The following is a 23,140-nucleotide window of genomic DNA, read 5'->3' as shown; positions in this document are numbered from 1 at the left end:
TTGCTCCCTGCCCTGGCAGGTTGATACTGGGTTTTGGACCCACTCTAGCCTGCAGAGAAGGCAAGTGCTAATCCTCAACTTCATTTGATGTGACACAACCAACGTACCTGTTAAAAGTACCTAACGCTTTTCTCTGTATGCATAGTTACTGTGTCATTAGCAGAGGGCAGAGGCCAATGTATTTCAAAGAGAAATACTAATGACTTATAAATGCACACTGAATATTATTGTACATGACTGTGACAGTGCTTCGTATCCTTAAACACTTGTAGCCATCCTTTGCAGACACTTCAGCGGCATTGGGTTTACTTCTCCTTTAGCAGAGTAAAAACAACATATTGAAGAGAAGGTGGAGGATTACTGCAGCACTTCCACTTATATCTGCAGCAGATACCCTGCTGGAAGTTGCATTGACTGAACACAGGACAGACACAAAGATCAATCCTAGTGGGACCCAAACCCTTGAGGTAGTGCTTACTCGAAATCAATCAGTCTTTTCAGTTATCCCTGGCAGTGAGGGCTCTTAGATTTTCTTCTGACTTAACTACAGCTTTTGCTGCAACCTGTAATAAATGTATGGTCAGAGCGCACTCCTTGTGCATGTTCCATACAGATCACTGCTATTTTCAGTCATATCAGTAATTTTATTGTATCTCGGTCTGCTCTTTCTGAATATGAAACTATCTTAATCCAATAAAGTAAATGTACATTTTACTGTGATAAAAATGTTTCCAATGTTGGAATAACTTGCTGAATAGCATTATATAATCACCAGCTTTTGGGAAAAGTCTGAGACTTCATTTTTCTTGGATGCATTTTGAATGTCATATTCCCCTTTAGTAGCTGTGCTCTGCTCCAGTTTCCATATTACACTATTTATGTCCTAGCTTTTCACTGCAGTATGTGATGATAAATTTTGGGATATAAATTTTAGGATATATTTGTTGGCTAAATGAACAGCCATGTGAAATGTAAATCAGTATCAAATATATTTTACTTTATGCAAATATGCACCTTATAAAAACATATRTTGTGTGTGAATGCATTACACATAGGATTGTATATAAATATGCATCTGTGTATATACATATATATGTTTGTGTGTATATGTAAATATGTGTATGTGTGTGTGTATGTATGTGTGTGTGTGTGTGTATGTGTATATATATATATATAAATAAAAGCATGTTCTTGAAGGTTTTGAAAGCATTGCCATGTAACCTCATAGCAGGTGGAGGCATGACAGTGCTACTGTCATGCAGTGGTCCTCCTTCTAGGAGGACCTGCACTACTGAACTACTGGCAGTTCTACCTAAGTCCCTAAAAGAGCCTCTCACTTCATGAATCATCCATTTGTCTGGCAAGCAGGGAAACCCTTGTTGTAAAAGCAAATGTCAGGTTTAGGGAGAAGGAATCGGAGATGGTTCCAGCCCATGGCAACAGGAGCCTCCTGTGCTGGGACTGCACCCAGGTCATAAGGAAATTGATTTTGTAGCCRGAGTTACGAGCAGGTCTGCACTCATTACTAACTCTGTGCAATTAATGTGATTGTCAGGAATCCAAAACAGGAATAAAGAGCTCTCTCTGACCCAAGAATGGACCTTCCCAAGACAGAGTGGGACTGAATTGCTTCTGTTAAACCTTTTGCCTAGGAGGCTGTAGGGCTGTGCTTCGTGGGGTTGTAAGTCAGTTACCTTGCCAAGAACAATACATGAAAAAGCAGTGTTTAAGAGGCAGCTGTTTTTCTGAAAAGTGTTCTTATTTACTGGTCCCAAATCATTTCTTCCTGCAGACTTATTTTGCCTCTGAGTACAGCTACTTTACTGAAGCCACTGGTGCAGGAAGTCTTTGGTGAAGGAGGCAATCAGGGTCAATGAGAAGTCAGCTTTCTCAAGGCAGGGCATATCTCGTCTCTTCGGGTCCTACCAGTGCAGTATCCTTAAYTGCAGCTTGCAATTGCCTTAAAAGATCATATATGATTGTTTTTTTACCAATTCTATTTTCTTCTCTTGAGGCAGAAATACCTCAATCAGTGAACTGAGCTTACGATTTGTTTCACTCTAATTACACCAAGGAGGTGACCCAAAGTGCAGGCAATGTGGAAAACAGGAGGCAATATGCTAATTAAAATAAATAAATAAATAAACTAATCAATACATTGACTTCAGTGCTGCCTGCCAGATTCTGCCCTGGTTCCTGCACTGATCCTGTTGGAGTCACGGGGACTGGTAAGGACAGACATGATCAAAATTATTAATCTTTCTTCATAGTATTTTAAAATGTGTCTATTAAATTAGCATGGCCCGTGGTTTTATGGATCATATTCTGTTTCCATTTGTGCTTGGATTTCTCTGCTAAAAAAAAGCCTATGTGGATGTGGTCAGAAACAATGGAAGTTGTGGAATTCAGCACAACCCTGACTATGAGATGTCTTGGAAAATACCACTGGCTYATCCATTAACTGTTAAAATAGCAGAAAAGTTCTCAGGAGGTGATAATATTGCTGTAGTTTTTGAATTTCTTCTGTTTTACCATTCTTAGTCTTATCATTTTAGAGCATTCTGTCACCACCTTGTGTCCCATACATTCCTAAATACATCTTCCAAAACATTAAATATGTGTTTACTAATTGTCATCAGGCTAAAATTCAAGTACTGTGCTCCTGGGAATTTTTTTTTTATCAGAAGCCGTATTTAAGCGATGACACGCAGTAATTTGTTCATTCTTCTGTCAGTGTAATTTACAAGACAACGACAGATAAACATAGCTATACAAGATTCATTTACAGTGACACAATGGCAGATACACAGAGCAGAACCCTGCCTATGAGATAAAGTGGACTGAGTGACTTATGCAGTAATTAGGGGATAATTGTCATTAACCTCGCAAACAGTAGTTTACCCATATTGTTTAAAAGGCTCCAGGATGCATAATGACAAGGTAATCTGTCAAAGCGCTAGGGGGAAATATTAATAAGATTTGTGCAAGCCTGGATAGAAAATATGCAGAAAGCGGCCACATTAAGCTAATTGGTGGATGAATATACACTTGTAAAAGTGCTTCTAATGGCACGTTTGCTGCTCTCCAAATGACTACTGTTAATGTGGAGAAGTGGGCTGCCTAGAAAGTCAGGACTGCTGGGACAAGAGGGTATTAAGACATGCAGGCACAGTTATTATTACTTCATACACTGTAATATAATTTCCCCCACTTTCTTTTGCATTTCAGTGCCCATAATATGTGCAAACAGATAACTCATTTCATGTGCCATAGCATTTTTATAGTCCRGTGACCTCTGGCTCTTCGGTGCCCATTCTGTGCCCTGCTGCCTCCCTTCTGCATCCCAAGGCCACCTATGATACACCTGCTTTTCTTGGTGCATATTTTGGGAGAAAACCATCAAAAGGAAAGAACCTCATTAAGATCATTTTGTATATATTGCAAGTAATAATGCATAGACCCCTAATGAACACTAAAAATGGAAATCAATCTCGTGATTCTGCTGCCATTCATGTACCTAGCATATAGCACAGCTGAATCTCTTTATGGAGGCACAACTTTGTGTTCAGTCAGAGGACCAAGGACGTAATGAAATACGGTTTATAACCATTGGCACTTTGCACTCCAGTTTTTCTTTGTTGAACAACTTCTTAATTCCTCACTATGCCCCTGGCTAGGCAAATGTCATACTGACTTCTCTGGATGTTTTACTTAAAAGTTCAGGAACATTCAGCTTCTTTTGCCTAAATTTTCCATAAGGTGTTACGTCTGCATTGAATTTAGGTTTAGAAGATCTAAAGTGAGAAAGGCACAGTCTGATGATCCTTTCTGAGCAGATAGATACCTCGCCTTGGTTTTGGTGCAGTGCATGTTACACAGAGCAGCTGCAGGAGCGTATGACATGGTGATTTGTTGGTATTATCGGATAGTGCATTAGCAAATGTCTTGGCTGAAAAGAACTTGGGTGTCTCTTGTGGCCCTGTGTATTACAAATGCAGTAGCTCAGTGGTGCTCTTTGTGAATGTCTCCTGCTTCTTGTAAAAATTTTGTGCCATTTTTCCAGTGTGGGTGAAGCTGAGACACTGAGAGGCACTTAAGGAGCTTCCTAAATTCACTCAGAGACAGTCTGATTTAAGAAAATATAATTATTTTTTTCTCAGTGAGTTGTGACACAAAACAGTTAAAACACAAGGAAACTTTCTTTCATGTCATAGCTAAATGCAGTTGTACATTAAAAAAAGTGATGGAAGTGCATTTGAAAATCAGTGATAGGGGTAGTTATATGCATGCAGGATATTCCCTGTGCACTCACATGCATTACTGCTGTTTCAGGCTTGGCTTGAACAGTGGAAGACTAGGAAAAGTTAATTCATAGCTGAAATTATTTCAGTGTTTTGCAGTGTATCCAGTAGAATCCATGGCAGTTCGTTCTGTCTGAAAGGCTTCATATACYCCATGCCTGGTGGTTCGATGGCCTCTGGAGCCGTGTCAGCCCAAGGGGAACACCCTGCGCTGCTCGCTCTGAGATGGTAGCAAAGCTACTTCGGAAACATGTAAATGAATTTTCCACTCTCACAGGCATCGTGAAAGTAAAGGCRTCAGATTTCTCTGCGCTTGGTGTCCAAAACTGTGAATTAAAAGGCTCYTTAAAGGATTTATTTATGCTTATTTTCCATAAAATGTTGAATCACCATTTGATGAAGAAAGGAGGAGTTGTCTGACCTCCACTGTGCATCAAAATGTGTTCTTGCACAGATACCATGAAGCAGCTGACATTGTTCACCTTATACTAATTTGCTCATTTAGTCAAGTCTTCAGAAATCTTTTAAAAATTAACACAAGTAAGGAGAACGTCAGGTTCTAACTGTGCTTAGATTATCTTCCTCTGAGCGTGGACATGGGTAGACTGTGCAAAAACTTGTTAGGCACCCAGCTGTAAAGATGGGTAGATGAAGTTGCTGTGATTAAATGAAGGTGGAACTGCTGTGCTTAAGTATGTTGTAACCCCAGAGTGATCTACCATTTCTCTAAAAAGAAAAATTCTGTACACACTGTTACTCGGGAAAAAAAAAAAAGCAATCATTTCTTATGAATTAAATTCTTATCAGGTCCATAATCAGGAGCATTCCATAACAAAGTGCATATTTTATCAAAAGTCAAACAATGAGCTTTAAACACCAGCAGAAGCGTTTAGAAGCAGTGCTTTTTGCATCCTAATAGTTTTACTGGAATTGCAGAGGTGAATACACATTTGTGAAGAATGAGTAAGAGTTCAAATAATGTTTCTCTTAAGAAAACAATTAGAGCACTCTCTGCCCACTCCTCTGTTTGTAAAAGATGCTCTTTCCTTTYGTACCTTTCAGCTGAAAGTCAACAGGATGTCATCATCTTTCAAGGRCAATGCTTTCAAATGTAGTAGCCTTATTTAAGGGTGGTGGGATCTAGCAAATGGGAAGGAGTTCTGCAGTTGGGACCTAAGTAGAAGTTCCATTCCAGAAGGCAACAGTGTGTGTATGCTGGAGATCCCGTATTTGGATACCAGTCCCTGTATGCTAGTGAAGAAACAGCAGGTTGATCATGCAGAGGTCTGTATGGCTTGTGTCTTCTGGATGAGATACAGAACAGAGGACTTACATGCTTTTGATCAGCRAAGACCCTGGAGGCCTTTAAGCAAGAGTGCGGTGGCTAACGGCAGTGTCCTGGTGAGATTGCAGCCACAGCTTTTGCATCCCACYGCCTTGGGCTCCAGCTCCAGAAGGACGTACTGCTCCTTGCTTTCACCCCCAAGCTGTTGTGCTGTGCTCCTGAGCATTGTCACACAACCACCCTGCTCAGTCACGTTGGTGTTCATCCCCCCTGCCCCAGTATCCGAACAGGTTTGGCTCCGTGAAGTCTTGCAATGCTGTGTTAAGTTACATTCACTCTCCAGCACAGGTAGTGGAATTGCCCTAGATTTACAGTGCAGTCAGATTTGACCTGCTGTCTACCTTATCAATTAATAAAAGTTTGTAACGGTCTTCAGGGTGCTTTTGGTGGAAAGTGCAAAATTTGTTTCTGCTGAATGCATAAGGAGAGCTGGAGTCTGAGCAAAAACTGAAGTAAATACCTTTTTATACCTGGCAGCAAAAGTAAATACCAGCAGACATATAGCCCCCCTCCTGCTACTCTTCCACTACACAGTGGAAGTGTCCTTCCTATAGATACTTTGGGGAAAGACAGCCTCCCTTTCTTTCCCCTCTCCTCATATACTGGTAGCCTCCAGGCCTTGGATGGGGAAGAAAGCATCTCCAACTGGTAAGAAAAATGGTGGAGGTCAAAGGGGAAAAAGATCCATTGCTTTTGATTTTTGCTAGTGCAGTGGAGGCTGCAGCGAAGCGCAAAGATAAAGATTTCCATTATTGACTGAGAACTCCATAGCACTGCTCCGTGTTGGTTCCCGCTGCAGCGGTATAACTCAAGGAGAGACTGCTGACACTTCAACAGGAATTTGCTCATATGGTTTTGGTTGGGGAAGGGGGGCTGCTGGCAGGTAGATGAGAAGCGATGGTTGAGGGAAAAAGAAAGTTCAGCCATGGCTCTTGGTCTGGGTGCGTTAAATTCCCTATCAGTTGCACATGTATAATCACAGTGAGCAAGTATGCACACCTTTTTCTCACGTCTACAGGAGCAAGGGTGAGTTGGGTTTAGCATGGTAAAAACACCTATCAGGAAACTGAGTATGTGAATACATTATTTCTATGAAAAGCTAGATATAGGGCGAACCTCAGCTTGCTCGTGGCTGTGACTTTTGCACAGATGCTTAGAAAGGATCAAGAGGTATTGCTCACTGCCTGCTGTGTATGTGCAAACGTGAGTTGGTGTGCAACACAAAAGTGACACACTGGTCACATTTACCGYAGAACTAGTAGGACTGCCCGTGGTGCAACAGCTTGAAATTTAATAATGGCAAGTAAAGAGATGCTCCTGGGAAGTTCAGCCAAGCAAAACCAACAACCCCTAAATCTTGAAAATCATGTAGGGTTTTCTTTATCAGAAACAAATGTTGATTTTTTTTTCTGTCTACACCCAAATTAAAACCATCCTCTGCAATTATACTATGACCAAGTCAGTGGGTTTTAGTCTACGTTTCAATCATTACAGCTGCACTCAAAATGCTTCCTCAAGATCAGCTAAGAAATATGTAGCTGTTTTAAAAGGGTTCAGAGAAGACTGATGTGTGATAAACACTGGCTTGCTTAATTAATTAATCAAATACGCATCTGTGCAATATTTGCATCCCGTATATTTGACATCCAGATATGCTTAAAAAATGAGAGTTTATGATGCAAATGCAAACKTGCTAAAACGTGCTAAAATAAATATGTCTGCCAATATGTTTTTCTATACAACTTCGAGTACTTCTCAAAAATTATCACACTAGTGCCTGAAAGTAATYCTTGAGTGCTTCCCAGAACGTGAAGTTTGTTTAAAAAGCATTTTTACTTCTTTTTAACCTATTAATCTCATCTCTTGTACAATCTTCCCTCACTATGTATTCATTCCTGCATATATCTATATATACACACTTTCTTTTACTTATGCCAAGAAGTTAATTAGTGAGATACAGACTTTTTTGCAGATTTGTTTTTGATATATATGTATACATATATATAAGTGTCTGTGTGAATGCATGTGCTTATATATAAAACTGCATCAAGATAATGCAGGCAGAAAAAACAAGCATTTAGAACAACTGATTTCATAACAGAAGTTCAAGGTTGAAGGTGCATTTTGGCATAGAGTGTTCTTAGGTTCTAAATAGGCAGCTTTTAAATTGGGAGGTTTTCAAGCCAAATCAAAAGCTTAAAATTTGCAAAGCTCAAAGGCCCTCAGGGAATCAAGGCTCCTCTTCACAGTTCCCCCCAATTAAACTCTTACAAATTAGAATGAACTTTGTGTCCATCTTCTATTGTAGCCTATTTGTATCATCTGAGATAATCATCATGAGGCCCATCACTTGCTCTGATCTGACCCAGAAGTTTAAGACATGATGTATCCTAACATATCCTGACATATCTCTTTCTAACCCACAGGTCAGCAAAAATCAGGAGACAGGTTCAGGATGATTAACCGTGACATTACTTTATAGATCTAAAGCAGTATGTGTGTATGTGAACCTTCATCCATACAGATAATAAATACATACATATATATGGGACGAAGAGAGTCAAGTGTGTGTAGGTTTAGAAAAAGATCCAGTGTTATGTCTTCTACCCTTGGAGGCTAATTGTGTATGACTTCAAGATTAAAAATTTATCTCCATCTGAAATAGAAAGACAGTTACCCATGCATATAAAATAAAATAAAAACAAAAATAAGGCTGTATGGGCAAAGAAGGGAGAGCATCATTGTATGCTGTAGAGGTTCAGCTTACTTGTCTCCTGCCTGGTTTATAGCTGCAAGCATAGAGGCTGTCTCTGCACTCACTGACTTCCTTGTACACATTGTCACAGGAGGCTTGGCTTAATCAGTAGTAAGCTGAAAAAAGTAATATAAATTGGAACCTTTTGTCATGAAATATTTAAATGTGGATATGATTTAATGGCTTTGGGGAGAAAATTTAGCGTGAGAGATTGTACGAAACAAGAAATCGATTACATGTAAGAAAGGACTTGAACCTCTAATCAAGTATTACCRTATACAGAGAGATCCCTAGCTAGTTATAGCTTAATTCAAAGGGGATAATGGTTAGATTTTTTTTTAATTTTACGTTTTATCAAAAAATGACATTCCTATTCACTCTTTATCTAGTTCTGCATAATACATAGTTGGTGATTTGTAGAAAAACCATCACTATGTAAATACTGAAGCATGTCCTATACAGTATCCATAGTTAATATGCTTTCTAAGAAATATAGGCAACTGTACAATTTTTCTTTATTTTTGTTGAGGAAAAAAAAGCTTCTTCCTGAAGATTAACCAGATATAGTTTAGCTGTGTTTGGTTATAAAATATATTCTTATTTTAACTAAAAGTTAATTATATACAAATTGAAAGTAAAATACCATGTTTTTGCCCTTTTTTTAAAAAAGAAAGAATTGATTTTTTCATTCAGAAATGCAGACAAAAGTAGTTTCAAAATTTCTTTTAAAAAATTTTAAAGAGTAGGAAAATATTAGGAAATATATAAATATATAAGCATAACTCTAAAATATTTTTTGACTTCTGGAGTATATCCTTCATTTCATGTAGCACTCACAGGAAGAAGAATAAAATATAGGTTATCTCAAAAAAATGGCAAAARCAAAACTAGAAAACTCTTTTGCATGTCTGGCAACAACAGCCTATATTATACCTGCTGGCTTGATCAGTGCTGTGGTAAATTCTGTAAAGTCCTTCTTGGTCCTGAAGGTGATAATGCCTGAGACTCACTTTGTAGGTTGAGGATTGGGGAATAGAGATCATTCCTCAGCTGTGTTCACACTCAGTGCAACCCATAGGAGTAGGCAAGGGTCATTTAAGACTAGCTTTCTGATTCCTGCCCACTTATGGCATTTAAGGATAGCCTCCTGCAATTAAACTTGTAACTGTGGGACTCTGTGATCTGTGGGAATTAGCAGACAGTCCAAGTCTCTCCCTCCTTACTGGATATCCAAGATGCTTGCCTTAAGTAAATGAAACAAAAGGTAGGGACGTCTCCAGAGAGCTAGATCACATAAACACTGATGRCATCTTTGAGTTAGGCTGTGGAATAATTCCCAGAGTGTGATGGGAGCCCCGGCATGAGGGAGAACTATTGTGTGTATGTGAAGAGCAAGGTCCACTGCCAACGTGTGAGATGATTAGTCCCATCATCAGGCTTGTAGGAGTCTGTAACTACTGTTCTCATGAGTTAGTCTCAAGCTGGCAGAATATGATTTTTATTTACTTATATGTTCACGTTTATAAAGCACGCATCTGTTACATAAGCCTGTCAGTGATTTGCAAGTTAAAGTAAAAACAAAACAAATTACTAGCTGTAGTACATTTCAAAGCAGCCTGCAGTTGGCTGCAGACAAGACTCCTAATTCAATACATATAAGCAGTGTAAATTAGCATTACTTCCATCTTCCAACAATGCAAGTTACAGTTAGAAGAACTGAATACTTGTGGCTTTGGATTAAAAGTGTGTGTGGTATAGATTGAGTCAGAGGTGACGGCAAAGGTCTGGAGACCAAAATATGAACTGAGTCCAGTTCTGGACACGTGGGAATTGCTCAAGAAGTCAAACCATTTCGGCTGGCTGGAAGCTGTGGGAGAAGTAAATATGAGGAGCTTTAGGTAACATTCACAGGGAAAGTAGCCAAAGTTAGTTGGATGGAAATAAAGTATACTTTTAGAGTCTTTAAATGTTTATTTATTTTTCCTTTTCTTTTTGCTGCTGTTTTTGTTGTTGCTTTGTTTTTTGATATTCATTGTAATTTCTGCTGCGTGGCACAGACCTCCTGTAGTCTATTTGCTCACATCCATCAGACTTGAAGAAGTGGGAGAACACAGAAATCAGAGATGTCCAGAGTGCCTTTGAAAGGTTTTCACGTCCCGACTAATGCTGTGAACTAGGACCATCATCTGCATCATGCCCTTTATTCAATCTCCATGTAGATACACATTGAACAGTTCAGGCATAGAGAAGGCTTCGGGGTTTAAAGATTTTGCTGACAGTTCAGGCACAAAGATGGTTTCTGGGTCTCTGCATGAACTGGATGAGAGTCTGTTCAAGGACTTTCCATTATTAGGTTACTAGTGGAGATTCCACAGTCTTGCAAGGCTTGAGTATGAACTGTTATGAATGGAGTCCTTCAGAAGGCAGTCACATCTTTGCTGTGGCACAGACTTTCATTATTAACTTTGCATCAGGAGGTAACTAACAAAAATCCGAACTGGAATAATGAAAAACAGGTCTAATCAAAGTTAAATATCTACTTTTCCACTTGGGTAAATTGAATTTTCTAGTTCTGTGAAAAATGGGGGGTGGGAAAGAAGGAGGAAAGAATCGATTCTCTGAAGACTGGAAAATACTAATTGAGCCTGAAAATTTCACAAATATTGCAGGCTTCCTAATCAAAAAAGGGCTAGTGAGTTTTGCAGAGTGTTCAGCTAGGTTCTACAGCTGATACTCAAGATCTAAAAAGACTAGAGATCGTATTGAGTTTCTTGCAAAGCTTTCAGACTGTTTAATGCATGAGGAAGCACTGGAATAATTCTGGTTTGATGGCCTGCAACAGCGTTGCTGGTGATGGTTAGTGTGCTGATGATATGTCCAGCATTTGCCCAACAGGAAAGATGCCAATAAAATGATGTATTCATTATATAAGTATTTTAATATGTTTTTATCAATACATGGTGGAATGGATTGCCTGACATTACATTGCAGAATTTTTAAGTCCTACCTCCAGGCAAATCTCATGCTTACTAGCAAAAATGAAAGTGTGAAATGCTTTTTAATGTATATTTAACAACAGATAGTCTAGTGATTACTGATGTGTATTCTCTCAGGATTTTTCCTTAGCTATCAGAAGGCAATGTTAAGAGACAACATTTTTACACATTTATGCCATCCACATCCATCAGATGTTTACTTTTTAAATATTTGTAACTGCCATAATAAAAAGGCTGCAAAAAATTCATCTCTTAAGTCTAAACCATACTAGGACTGCAATCTTACAATCAATTGCCAGTAATTGCCTAGTTATATTTAAAATCTTTTCTTCAATATGTACATTTGGATGCAAGCTGCTAGTTAATATGTTTTTCAGTATTGGCCTCATTAGAAAAAAAAAAAAAAAAGGAATACCATGTTAGCATTATATTATATGCTATCTTCAAGATCTTTTGCTATAYATCAACATTTTGCAGATATTTCAGGGGATAGTTTTTGAGTTGCTTCAGACTTAAAACTACCTGTATTTAAGAAGCAAATCTATCCAACATATTTATTTAAGTCTTTTTTATAGTGTCACCATTTAATTAAGATTAAGGTATAATTAGGGTCTATTACAATGGAGTGCACAGCAAGAATTCATACCTTAAGCCAGTATAAGCTGAAGAGTTGCACRGTACATAGATCACTGTTGTTAAAATAACAGTATTGAATGCATTTTAGATCACAGAGCCCCAGTGGTCTGCATTTTGTTTGCTCTGACATTATTAAACTCAATCTGTTTCCATAACTGTGACTCTAATTATTATATTTGCATGGCTGAAAAGTTTGCTTTTTTTTTTAGTCTATTTCTGTTAATACAGTTCGCATTTTATTTTTTTTTAGCTTAGTGTTTCATGTGCAGGCAGCAGAGCACTTTCTATTGAATTCAATAATTATGCAGAATCAATAAGTTTTCTTTGTGTTTTTCTTTGTTGTTTCTTTGATATGGCCTCTAGGATGCTGCAGGCAAGGTGCTGGACCGCTGGGCCATCATGTCCAGGGAAGAAGAGATCATTACCCTTCAGCAGTTTCTGAGATTTGGAGAAACCAAATCCATTGTGGAGCTGATGGCAATTCAAGAAAAAGAAGGGCAGGCTGTGGCTGTGCCATCTTCAAAGACAGATTCAGATATAAGGACTTTTATTGAAAGCAATAATCGCACCAGGAGCCCAAGTCTCCTTGCTCACCTGGAGAACAGCAACCCTTCCAGCATTCATCATTTTGAAAACATCCCTAACAGCCTTGCATTCTTACTTCCATTCCAATACATAAATCCAGTCTCTGCTCCACTGCTGGGGCTGCCTCCAAACGGCCTCCTGTTGGAACAGCCAGCAATGAGGCTGCGTGAGCCAAGCCTTACAGCCCAAAATGAATATAATGAGAGCAGTGAGTCTGAAGTTTCCCCTACACCCTTCAAGAATGAGCAAACATCCAGCAGGAATGCTTTGACCAGCATCACAAATGTTGAGCCCAAAACTGAGCCAGCCTGCGTCTCTCCTGTCCAGACATCAACTCCTGTCAATGATTTATCCAAAACAGAGCACACAAAAAGCTCATTCCGCATTCACAGGATGAGGAGAATGGGGTCTGCCTCAAGGAAGGGAAGAGTGTTTTGCAATGCATGTGGTAAAACTTTCTATGACAAAGGTACTCTGAAAATCCACTACAATGCTGTTCACCTGAAAATCAAGCACCGGTGCACTATTGAAGGCTGCAACATGGTCTTCAGCTCGCTCCGAAGTCGTAATCGTCACAGTGCAAACCCCAACCCTCGCCTCCACATGCCTATGCTAAGGAATAACCGAGACAAAGATCTAATCCGTGCTACATCCGGTGCTGCCACTCCTGTCATAGCAAGTACCAAATCCAGTCTAACTTTAACAAGCCCTGGGCGTCCACCGATGGGATTTACCACTCCTCCTCTAGACCCTGTACTACAGAACCCTCTTCCTAGTCAGCTGGTGTTTCCAGCTTTAAAGACTGTCCAACCTGTTCCTCCTTTTTACAGAAATTTACTTACTCCTGGGGAGATGGTGAGTCCGCCAACATCCCTCCCCACCAGTCCCATAATACCAGCAGTGAGCGGCATGGAGCATCCTCCTCCTCCTCCTTCAGAGTCATCTGTACCTTCAGTGCTGATGCCCACTCCAGAGCCTAATGCTGACCTTGCCCCCAAGAAAAAGCCAAGGAAGTCGAGCATGCCAGTTAAAATAGAAAAGGAAGTTATTGATACTGCTGACGAGTTTGATGATGAAGATGACGAGGTGAACGACAGCAGCACAATGGTGAATGATATTGGTCATGACAATCACTGCCATTCACAGGAGGAAATGAGCCCTGGACTGTCAGTGAAAGACTTTTCCAAGAGTGACAGAAGCAGATGCATTTCCAGACCGGAGATAAGAAGGGCAGATAGCATGACTTCAGAAGACCAAGAGCATGAGCGAGACTACGAAAATGAGTCGGAGTCCTCAGAGCCCAAACTGTGTGAGGAATCCATGGAAGGTGACGATCGCCTGCACGAACCTGGTGAGAAATCCATGATGCATGGTGACCGACCAGATGAAAACCACAATGACTCTTCTAACCAGGATGTCATTAAGGTGAAGGAAGAGTACGCAGACCCGACATACGATATGTTTTACATGAGCCAATATGGACTGTACAATGGAGGCAGTGCCAGTATGGCAGCCCTTCATGAAAGCTTTGCTTCCACATTCAACTACAGCAGCCCTCAGAAGTTCTCCCCTGAAGGCGAGCTCTGCTCAAGCCCAGACCCCAAGATCTGCTATGTGTGCAAGAAGAGTTTCAAGAGTTCCTACAGTGTGAAGCTTCACTACAGAAATGTTCATTTAAAAGAGATGCATGTCTGCACAGTGGCTGGCTGTAACGCTGCCTTTCCATCACGGAGAAGCAGAGACAGGTCAGTAAATATTAATTGATTTTCTACATTATTAAMTGTGTTGAATTATGTAAGATTAGGCAGTTTAGGGTATATGAAGAGATAGAGAGATGTGCAGTAATAGCAAGTGACAATCATGTTCCCATGATGTTGGGAGAGTTTTATCACTTGAAGATTTTCATTGTTGCCTGGCACTCAGAATAGTGTATGTCTGCCATCATCTTATGTGACTAGCTAGAAAATAAATGTCATTATTCTTTCTGTGTGCCTGTGAACATATGTGTATTGTACTTCTGTTAATAAGCTGCAGCTTTTTATTACGTTCATTTTCTTCACCCTGCAGCTTTTATACTAAGAAATGCTTCTAAATATTTAGTAAATTATATATAAGACAAATATCTTCATGCATGTGCTTTAAAACATTGAACTAGAGAGGAGGGGAAGTGATGAAGGTATGGATGAATGGAAGGAGAGAAGAAGAGAGGGAGGGATAAAATGGAAGGACTAGAATAAAAGAAAGATTTCAATCTCCATAGGGCAATATGAAAGCAAACAGGAAGCATTAACAGAATATTCTTTCTTTAATTTTTAAAGCTGACTGGTACATTGTAGCAAACTCGTATAAAGTATAAGAAAATAGTTCTCTCTTTAGGAGAATTTACATCTCTCTGGCCAGTATGACCATTTAGTCCAGCCTATTTTCTGCATGTGAGCAACTCCCTTCCCCACTGATGGGAATTCAGTGCACTCAGAAAGGAGAGGCTAGACCCCTACATATTTTTAAGATCAACAAGGGTATATTCTGCTGGGCTTTCAGATGACATCATACCCTAGCTATGCTGCATCAGTACTGAAGCAGTTGGGCTTAAACAGGAGCAGCTGGTCCTTAACCTCTTAGTTTTACTTTTTTTTTTTATACACTGTTCTTTTTGATTCCTAAGGAAAATGTAATATAAATGGAATTTGTCAAGGTGGTAGGTTAACACAGTTATTTCATACTTGTGGATGAAAGTTCTCACATGTGATGATGATCATATTGTCACATAACAAAATACGGAGTTCATGGAGTGATGGTGGGATTGGTTCATCTCTTTTCCTTTATTTGTGTTTCATATTTTTTCATTATGCTGTAAAAATTCAGCAGACACAGGAAGGAAATTAAACCTAGATAAACATTTCACACACATTCCTTCATCTTTTTTTGTCATTGAACTTGATAGAGTTTGCAAGCGAATATTTCATGTCATATAAAATGAAAGCAACTTAATGTTGAGGAGATTGAGGACCCAAACTCATTATTTTGATGTGAAGTCTAGTCCCTGAGTATCTCATGTCTTCTGTTAGCCATTTATGAAATCCATGAAATATAAAAAACAGGAACACACATTAGAAAACAGTTCCACATGGATAAGAAGCAGATAAAAACTAAATTAAGGAGCCCTATCCCTCCTGATAATTTTTTGAGATTTCAGTTTTGACAAGGGAAACATAGGAGAAAAATCTTTGCAGAACTGGAGCCTCCATGGTATATTCCATGCTGGGCTTAACTATGTGCAATCCTTTCCAGTTCTTGAAATTACAGTTTTTTTAATAGTGCAGAATTCTGTTTGATTGGCCACTTTCCTCACATGATTTATAAAGTGTCAGTCATGTACTAAGAAAAACRGTTTTGTATTCAATATGCAAAGTGAGAAATGGATAGCATCGAATTCAGAATATTATTAGAAGKCGTAAATTTCAGTAGGATAGATTCTGCTAATAATAAAAAGTTAGCATAGTAAAGATGGGTGTATGTGTGTRTATATATATAGAAAAAGATTACTGTGATGATATATGTAATATTTGAGGTAAACATTTAAAGAAAAGCACATTCTGAAAATATTTCATGAGCTGAGTAGGATATTCTTATTAAGCAAATTGAAAGGAAGCCATAAAATAAAAATATTTGTTTCGGAAACTGAAAATGAAGGCTGTATATTGAAAGATTTCTTTTACATTTTTATTTTGCATTGTGTAAGTCATGGGACCATTTTTTCATATAATTTTAGGATTAAAAGTCAGAATCTGATTTAGTTATTTACTGAATTTGAGACAACAGAAATTCATAGGCATAAAGTAGCCATTCATTGCGGAGATCTAAGGGTGGTTATACACTTCAAAAATTCAAAATCATAGTATAATTTGAGTGCCTGTTCAAGCTTGCTGTTTCTCCAGATTTGTGAGCACTCTAGGACTTCAGTATTTGTCTGGAAATACATTGAAAGAGTCTGTTCATGTTTTCATAGTTCTTAATAGTTCTTTCAAATATATCAGGAAGAAGTATCTTTAAAGAGTCTCTCTGATATCCAGCCTTGTCCAGAAGTTGAATGCCTAGACCTGCAAAAAAGGGCACATATGTAGAACATGTAAAAGATGGTGGATTATATATTTAAGAAATCATTTTTAAAATTTAATGCTCTCTGAAAAAAAAGCTTTTAAAAATCAATTTAGAAAGTAAAAGTTAAAATAATATATTATTTCTTGCAAACTGTAACCCCCAGCCTTTTGCATTCAACTTGYTTTCATTTTTCGCTCATCTTCTCTTTGAATATACATGTTTATTTTAGAGCCATTACCTAAATCCACAATTTCTACTTCTTCAAATTACAAAAAACTTTRAAACATACCTACTAGATAGCTAAATTAATAATATTGCAAAATAAGAACTTCTTCCAATCAGTTTAATCAATTTCATTCAAAATCTGAAGACCATTTTGCTGTTAATTGCTGTAGAAAGGTAAGAAGTAGACACAAAAAATACACAGTAAGCATTCATGGAGAATATTTGTCATGTATTGRTGTTTCATTCTTTTGGTCAATTTCTAAAAGTCTGTGTGATTTGTTTGTGTTGTGAGTCACACAGTTTACTCTCTTTTGACTGGCTGGAGAGGCTTAGAATTTCTAGTTTTGGTAACTAACATTACATGATTTTTTCAGTACTGTAGTCTTAAACAACAGGGAGTTCTTCATATCCTATGCCTTATAGGATCAAGTAAGTTTATTTTTTATTATTAAAAATATCAAAGAGAAAATATTATAAAAAGAAAGCTCTTACAAGGATAAATGATTTTGTCTACTCCTTTCTGTTCATTGTAGAGACATCTGTTGTGCTTTAAGATCCTTTGCAACACAATTCTGCTTAGTCAAAGGGCTACCTGTATTTCCCCCGTCCTGTACATACACTGTTGTTGAGTCTGGGTCTAGCAGTCTAATTATCTTTCCAGTAGGGTTGTGAACGCACACTGTTAGCTAATAGAGGTAGTAGATCACATCAGGGGAAATGCTGCCGTGCTTTGGCTGAAGCAAGCCTTTTATTCATGTGTAGCAGCCACAACCTTTCATGGTGACACACATCCTGCAGCAGTTTCTGTTGGGGGTTGACTAAAATGACCTTCATCATTCCTGAGATCATCCATGTCTAGCTCAATTCTTGTCTAAATATGCATCTGTTGGAAAGACTTGAAGATATTCTGAGATCTTACACTACACAGTGCTATTGCTTGTGAATTGAAGTTCAGGTGGACAGAAGGTTCATGAGTCCTGCCTTTCCTCATCTGTGTTTTCTAGCATAGGRCAGAGGAAAGCAAAGCAGAGTGCCTGCATTTGCTGTCAAAGTATCAATAATACTTCTTTTCCTTATAAAAAGATTGCAGTGCTTTTAAATAGTCAGCTTCCACTGGAGCTAGATTTTTTAAAGGGACTTTCTTTGCTTTTTCAACCTACTAGTAAAAGCACTTATCAAATCAACCTTATATTTACCTGTATCTTTCATCATTTCCCCAATCAGAGGTTCTTCCTCTTTCTTCTTCTGGAAGCTCTACAATTGTCAAAACTACTTTTTTCTTCCATTCTTTATCAACCAGTCCTGGAATTAACTCTTCTATCTGTTTTTACATTTACTTCAGATGTCTTTTTCTTCTGTAGTTGAGATGTTGAGATTTTCAGGTTATTTTTTTTTGCAAGAAGGCAGTGGGGAGTAAATAGTGAGAGAAACCATAATGAAAGTGGTGTCAGTGGACAGAGACAGTGTCAGAAGCTTCCTTTAAACAAAGACTTTTTTTTTTTTTTTTTTTACTTTTATAAGGAAAGGAGAAAGAAGGGAGGAAGATATATTCCTGGCAAATTCTGCATTAGTGGGGCAAAAATTGTCCTTTTGATGAGAGTTCCTCATAGGCCTAGTAGGAAATTTGCCCTTGAASTGAGGAGGGAACCTTGTCAGAGAGCCAGTGCCCCCAGGATCAGTTTCCCAGCCTCAGCTTCTCTGAGCCCTGCCTGGGCAGATACCAGTTTTGCCTRCAAAGAAATAGGTGTGACTAGTCCTTGAAGCCAGCATGGAGRTATAGCTGCTCCCGGGGTGATCCTGGGTAAGGCATGTAGATAAGAGGGAGGAGTGCTTGTTTCTTGTCCGGAGAGACAGTCAACCCAGKTTCATCTCAGAGTCTCTGTTCCAGAGAGGACCTCCAGAGATGAAAATCCGGAAGAAGAAGCCTAAAACAGTTGACTTCTTAGTTTCTGAYTCTTTTCTTTAAGATCCTGGAATTCAATGACCAAAACTACTGATGAAACATGAGTACTTAAGGATCTTCTGCTTTGAATAGGTCTTGTTGATGAGCTGCTGTCAGTTTTTAGGGAGAAATACAGACATCTTCTTTGTCCACCTTAGTTCATCCCACAGTACCATTTCACCTCAGTACCAGCAATTGTAAAGTTTCTATCTCCTAGACTAGTACATAGTATTGGTAATTATGTGTTATCATGTTTATCATTATCTAAATGTATGTAAAATAGATTCATTTTCAATGTACCTGTTCAGAGGAACAAAGAAAGAACTTTTCACTTTGTCTTTCTTCCACTAGCATAAGAATATTARTTGTTCAGATCTGCCTTGGAATTTTCTCACAAAATGAGCGTTTGTGTGTGTGTGTGTTCTGCAAGGTAGGAAAAGTCATTGAGCCCCATGAATAAATTTGAAAACAAAATAATATTTGCTCAGGGTGACATAAATATATATGAGGCAACTATTGGTGCCAGGTGTGATCATGCCATTTGATTGCCAGTTAAATCAGTTTGGATTTAAACATGTAAACTCCTTGATTTGTATAGAGCAAGACATCTGTATGTGGTTTATTAAAACCTGCTGATGTCTTCAGAACTAAATTTGTGAAGATTTAGGCCTCTGGGTAGCTGTATTGAGAAAGCAGAGACCTACTTTTGTCTGGTTACCTGACTTCCAGCCCTGTACAGGTGTGCTTGAATAAATTAGCATCAGTTACCTATGATGAGCCACTGCATACATTATCAAGAGAGGTGAAGATGTGAGAAACCTGCTACCTTCCTCCTGTTAGCACCTCCTTGACAAAACAGCACCCATTTTTTCATCATGCCACTATGTTCAGAAATTTCCACAGAGAGMTTTTTAGACAATTATTTTCTATAAATGCAGTCAATTGTCAATTCTAGGAACACACAGAAGCAGAAACAAGATATTTCACATTAGTCCAACTATTACTGTAGTTCCTGTAGTATAAGTAGCTGCCATATACAGCATGAATTTGAATGACCTCCAATAAAAACAAGGAAAGACAGCTTTAAGACATTAGGTGTTTAATGAACCATTTGTCAAGAGATAAAAGAGCTATTTTCTATACTTTTTTGTATATAAACATATTTACACATGTACYGCTGTTTCTGGTCATGATGCAGTTCATGAAGAGACTATATATCTAACAGAGTTGTATGAACCGTTAGGCTTTCTCTTGCAGAATTGCTAAGATGTGTGTCATTGCTAATGTTCATATAACCTGCCCTTACCCAAGAGAACCTGTAACACGAAGAATGTTTTGCAACAACCTTAACACAGAGTTCCCTCTTCTGTGCGTGGCCATGCTCAACACAGAGGCACAATTTGCCAACCTGCAAACTCACTCATGTGAATAACAGAAGCAGAATTTAGCTGGAGTATGTAGAAGTAGTTTGTCCATGATGTTTTTTTATATACATATGTATATAAGAATATGGAATTTAAGCAAGCTTTAAAGAGGGACTATGTGAGTAACAGTTGCAGGATCCCTCCATTATGAAGGGAGGTTTCCACTACACTTGTCCATTTGTTTCAAGTTTGAGATTTTTTCAGATTATTTTCTGCCATCATTATTTTGTTCTTTGGGAATACAACCAAGTTGTCAGAGACTGTACACCTTCTTTCACGGTACAAGATATCTCATTTCTGTGTGAACTCACAGAATAAGTCAATGACTTTCAGTGCCCTGGAAGGGCCATTTAACTAAGCAGTTTCACCAGGATTAGAATWGGTGGCAAGCTTAAGCATTGAAAATAGTAGCTAAAAACAAAGCATACCCAAAAGAATATATTCCTTAGTATGCGTAGAGACAAATGGTGCAAATGTTTAATTTGTTTTGTCCAAGTTGGCTGTTCAGACTCTGTAAGTTTTATGAATTAGTGAAAGAAAATATTTGGAAGGACAGCAGTGGAACATGAGTGCTTATTCATATTATGCCCATTTGTCCCTAGCTTCTAGGAAAGAGCTAGAAAAGAAAGGAAAAAAAAAAAAAAAGAAAAAAAAAAAGAATAAAAAAGAAAAGCCCTTCTCCAGAGAGTGGGAGAAAACTGAATATTTTCTGTTGATCTGTGTAAATGTAGTGCTGTTCCATAGACAGAGAGATGTCACATCTTTTTTAAAGTCTTTTGAGTCTGGGTTCAAAATGTCCTTTAGTTCCTGCTGACTGTGGTTCCAGCCGCTTTTTCAAACCTGACAGTGGAAGAGAGTTTATGCTGAACATTTATGCTACAGTGAAGGAAACTTTACTTAACGGATGTGAGATAGCATCAGGGCACTACTGCCAAAAGCCTAAGCAAGTGAAAAAGGAATAAGAGGCTGAATCTTGAGAGTGATAGCATCCAGATGGAAGAATCTAGGAGGAAAGACGCACGAGAGAAGGAGACTCTTTACTGTTCTTTGGAACTACAGCAACAAAAGTTAAAGCTCCCACAGTTGSAACTAGGGATAAAGGAGATAGGAACTAAGCTGACAAGTAAATGAGATGCTGAATAGGAGCTCGCCACAGCAGGGGAGGAGGCAAGAAATGTCAGAACGAAAAAAAAGAGCATTCCGGGGAATATGAATTTCCCAGAAATGGGAATTCCCCAGAATACTGAAATGGCACCACTGGGAGCAATGCAAAATAGTCAGTCTATGTAATTATTTGTTTGTTTGTTTCAGGTACRGCTTAGTAAGGAGATAGGTTTCTTTTGGGTTTCCTTGAAGGYGAGAAAACTGATGAGACAAGTCCTAGAAGTAACCCCCCCACAAATAACCTAGAAGGGAAATTGGCAGGTGGAGATGATCCAAACTATCTAGAACTCTCTTCTAAAGGACAGTGTGCTCATCCTGTCAGGATATCTAGACAGAGATACACACTGGCCAGAGCTTATTCCAAAGGTACAGAGATAGATCCATCCTCCAAAGACACTGTTGTTCCTAGGGTTTGTGAACTAGTATAGGTCACTATTTTTTTTTTTTTTTTTTTTGACATAGATCATTGATCATAGATCATTATGCTACAGATCACCCGTTTTGTAAAAGAAGACTAATTTGGTTCCCTATCACAGTGCGTGTCTTAGCAAAAATACACAGTTTCTTAGCAAAAATATGTTACTCAAAAATGTTTAGCAATTTGTAGCCCCTGTAGAAAACAAAAGCTCTGTGAGAAACTTAAATGGTCGCATATACTGCTGGTGGTTCTAAAATATGATGAGGTATTAGCAAATGCATAAGCTAGAGTCYGGCATTTACAAGTACACTATGAAGTGAGAAAGAGTAAAGGGCAAAGATGACCATGCTGCTGCATCCTTGTCCGAAGGAAACAGTGTGAGGAGAGATGCAGGGTTATCAGTGAGGGTTAGTTAAATGCTAGATTGTGTCAGAGAAAGGGTCTACACTGKATAGACATGGCAAACCTTCTGCATGCAGCTTTTCATCACCCCTCACCCCTGACCCGTGACACTTTGGAAAACACATCCAGCTGGGCCACATCCTCTGCCCGTGTTTGGGATAGGGCCCGTGCAAATTGTGGCTATTTCCTAGGTACCAGGGCCTTATGTACAAGAGGTGTGCACAGATAGGTACCTGTGGGGCYGGGGATGCCTCGGATGGTCTGCAGGGTACTGAGGCAGCACTGGGATATTTCGGATCTGATTTTCTGCTGTTCACATGTGGACTTTTTAATGGTGAACACTGGATCGTCCCTGACAGAAATTTTGAGCCCACCACTTCCTCTAATGAAAATATAAGGCTTTTAGTACTCTCATCCTTCCCAGCAACATCTTTTAAATGAGCACTTTGCTTTGTGCTAAGAAAGTTTTTCTTTTTTTTTTCTTTCTTTTTTTTTAATTAAGAGCTCATTTTACATTTAAGCTTGCCCTAAAAAGCATTACTTAAAAAGACCCGTCTAAGAAATAATTCAGCATTTTTGCCAGGAGGCACCTACAAGCTCCATATAAATGGACCTAGAAGAGAAATGAGAGAGTTTTAGATTTGACAGAAATCACTCAGTCACAAAAAACAAAATATTGCAGGACTTTCCTGGCATTGTGTATAAACGTAAACTGGTCTGTTGTATATGGGTGAAAGGTGGGAAGGGAGAAAAAGGATGGGATTGTTCTACTTTTTCTGTCACTGTCATTGCAATTTTCTAGAAGAGAAAGAAAAAAACTCTATAAACTGTATGGTCATGTCAAAT

The 23,140-nt window shown here is 38.6% G+C and overlaps 1 protein-coding gene across 1 annotated transcript in view; it reads left to right on the top strand.

Annotated features, from left to right (window-relative positions):
• The window catches only part of BNC2 (basonuclin 2), a 230,584-nt gene that overhangs the window by 193,660 nt on the left and 13,784 nt on the right, over positions 1–23,140 (top strand). The window contains exon 4 of the mRNA XM_026043992.1: positions 12,397–14,363. Within this exon, the coding sequence (XP_025899777.1) occupies positions 12,397–14,363 (1,967 nt within the window). The remainder of the gene's footprint in view (positions 1–12,396; positions 14,364–23,140) is intronic.

Source organism: Nothoprocta perdicaria, unplaced genomic scaffold (assembly GCF_003342845.1).
Source record: "Nothoprocta perdicaria isolate Ctin4 unplaced genomic scaffold, notPer1 scaffold_104, whole genome shotgun sequence".
Taxonomy (NCBI): Eukaryota; Metazoa; Chordata; class Aves; order Tinamiformes; family Tinamidae; genus Nothoprocta; species Nothoprocta perdicaria.
Note: the sequence above shows the minus strand (reverse complement) of the source record. Positions and strands in the feature narration are given on the sequence as shown.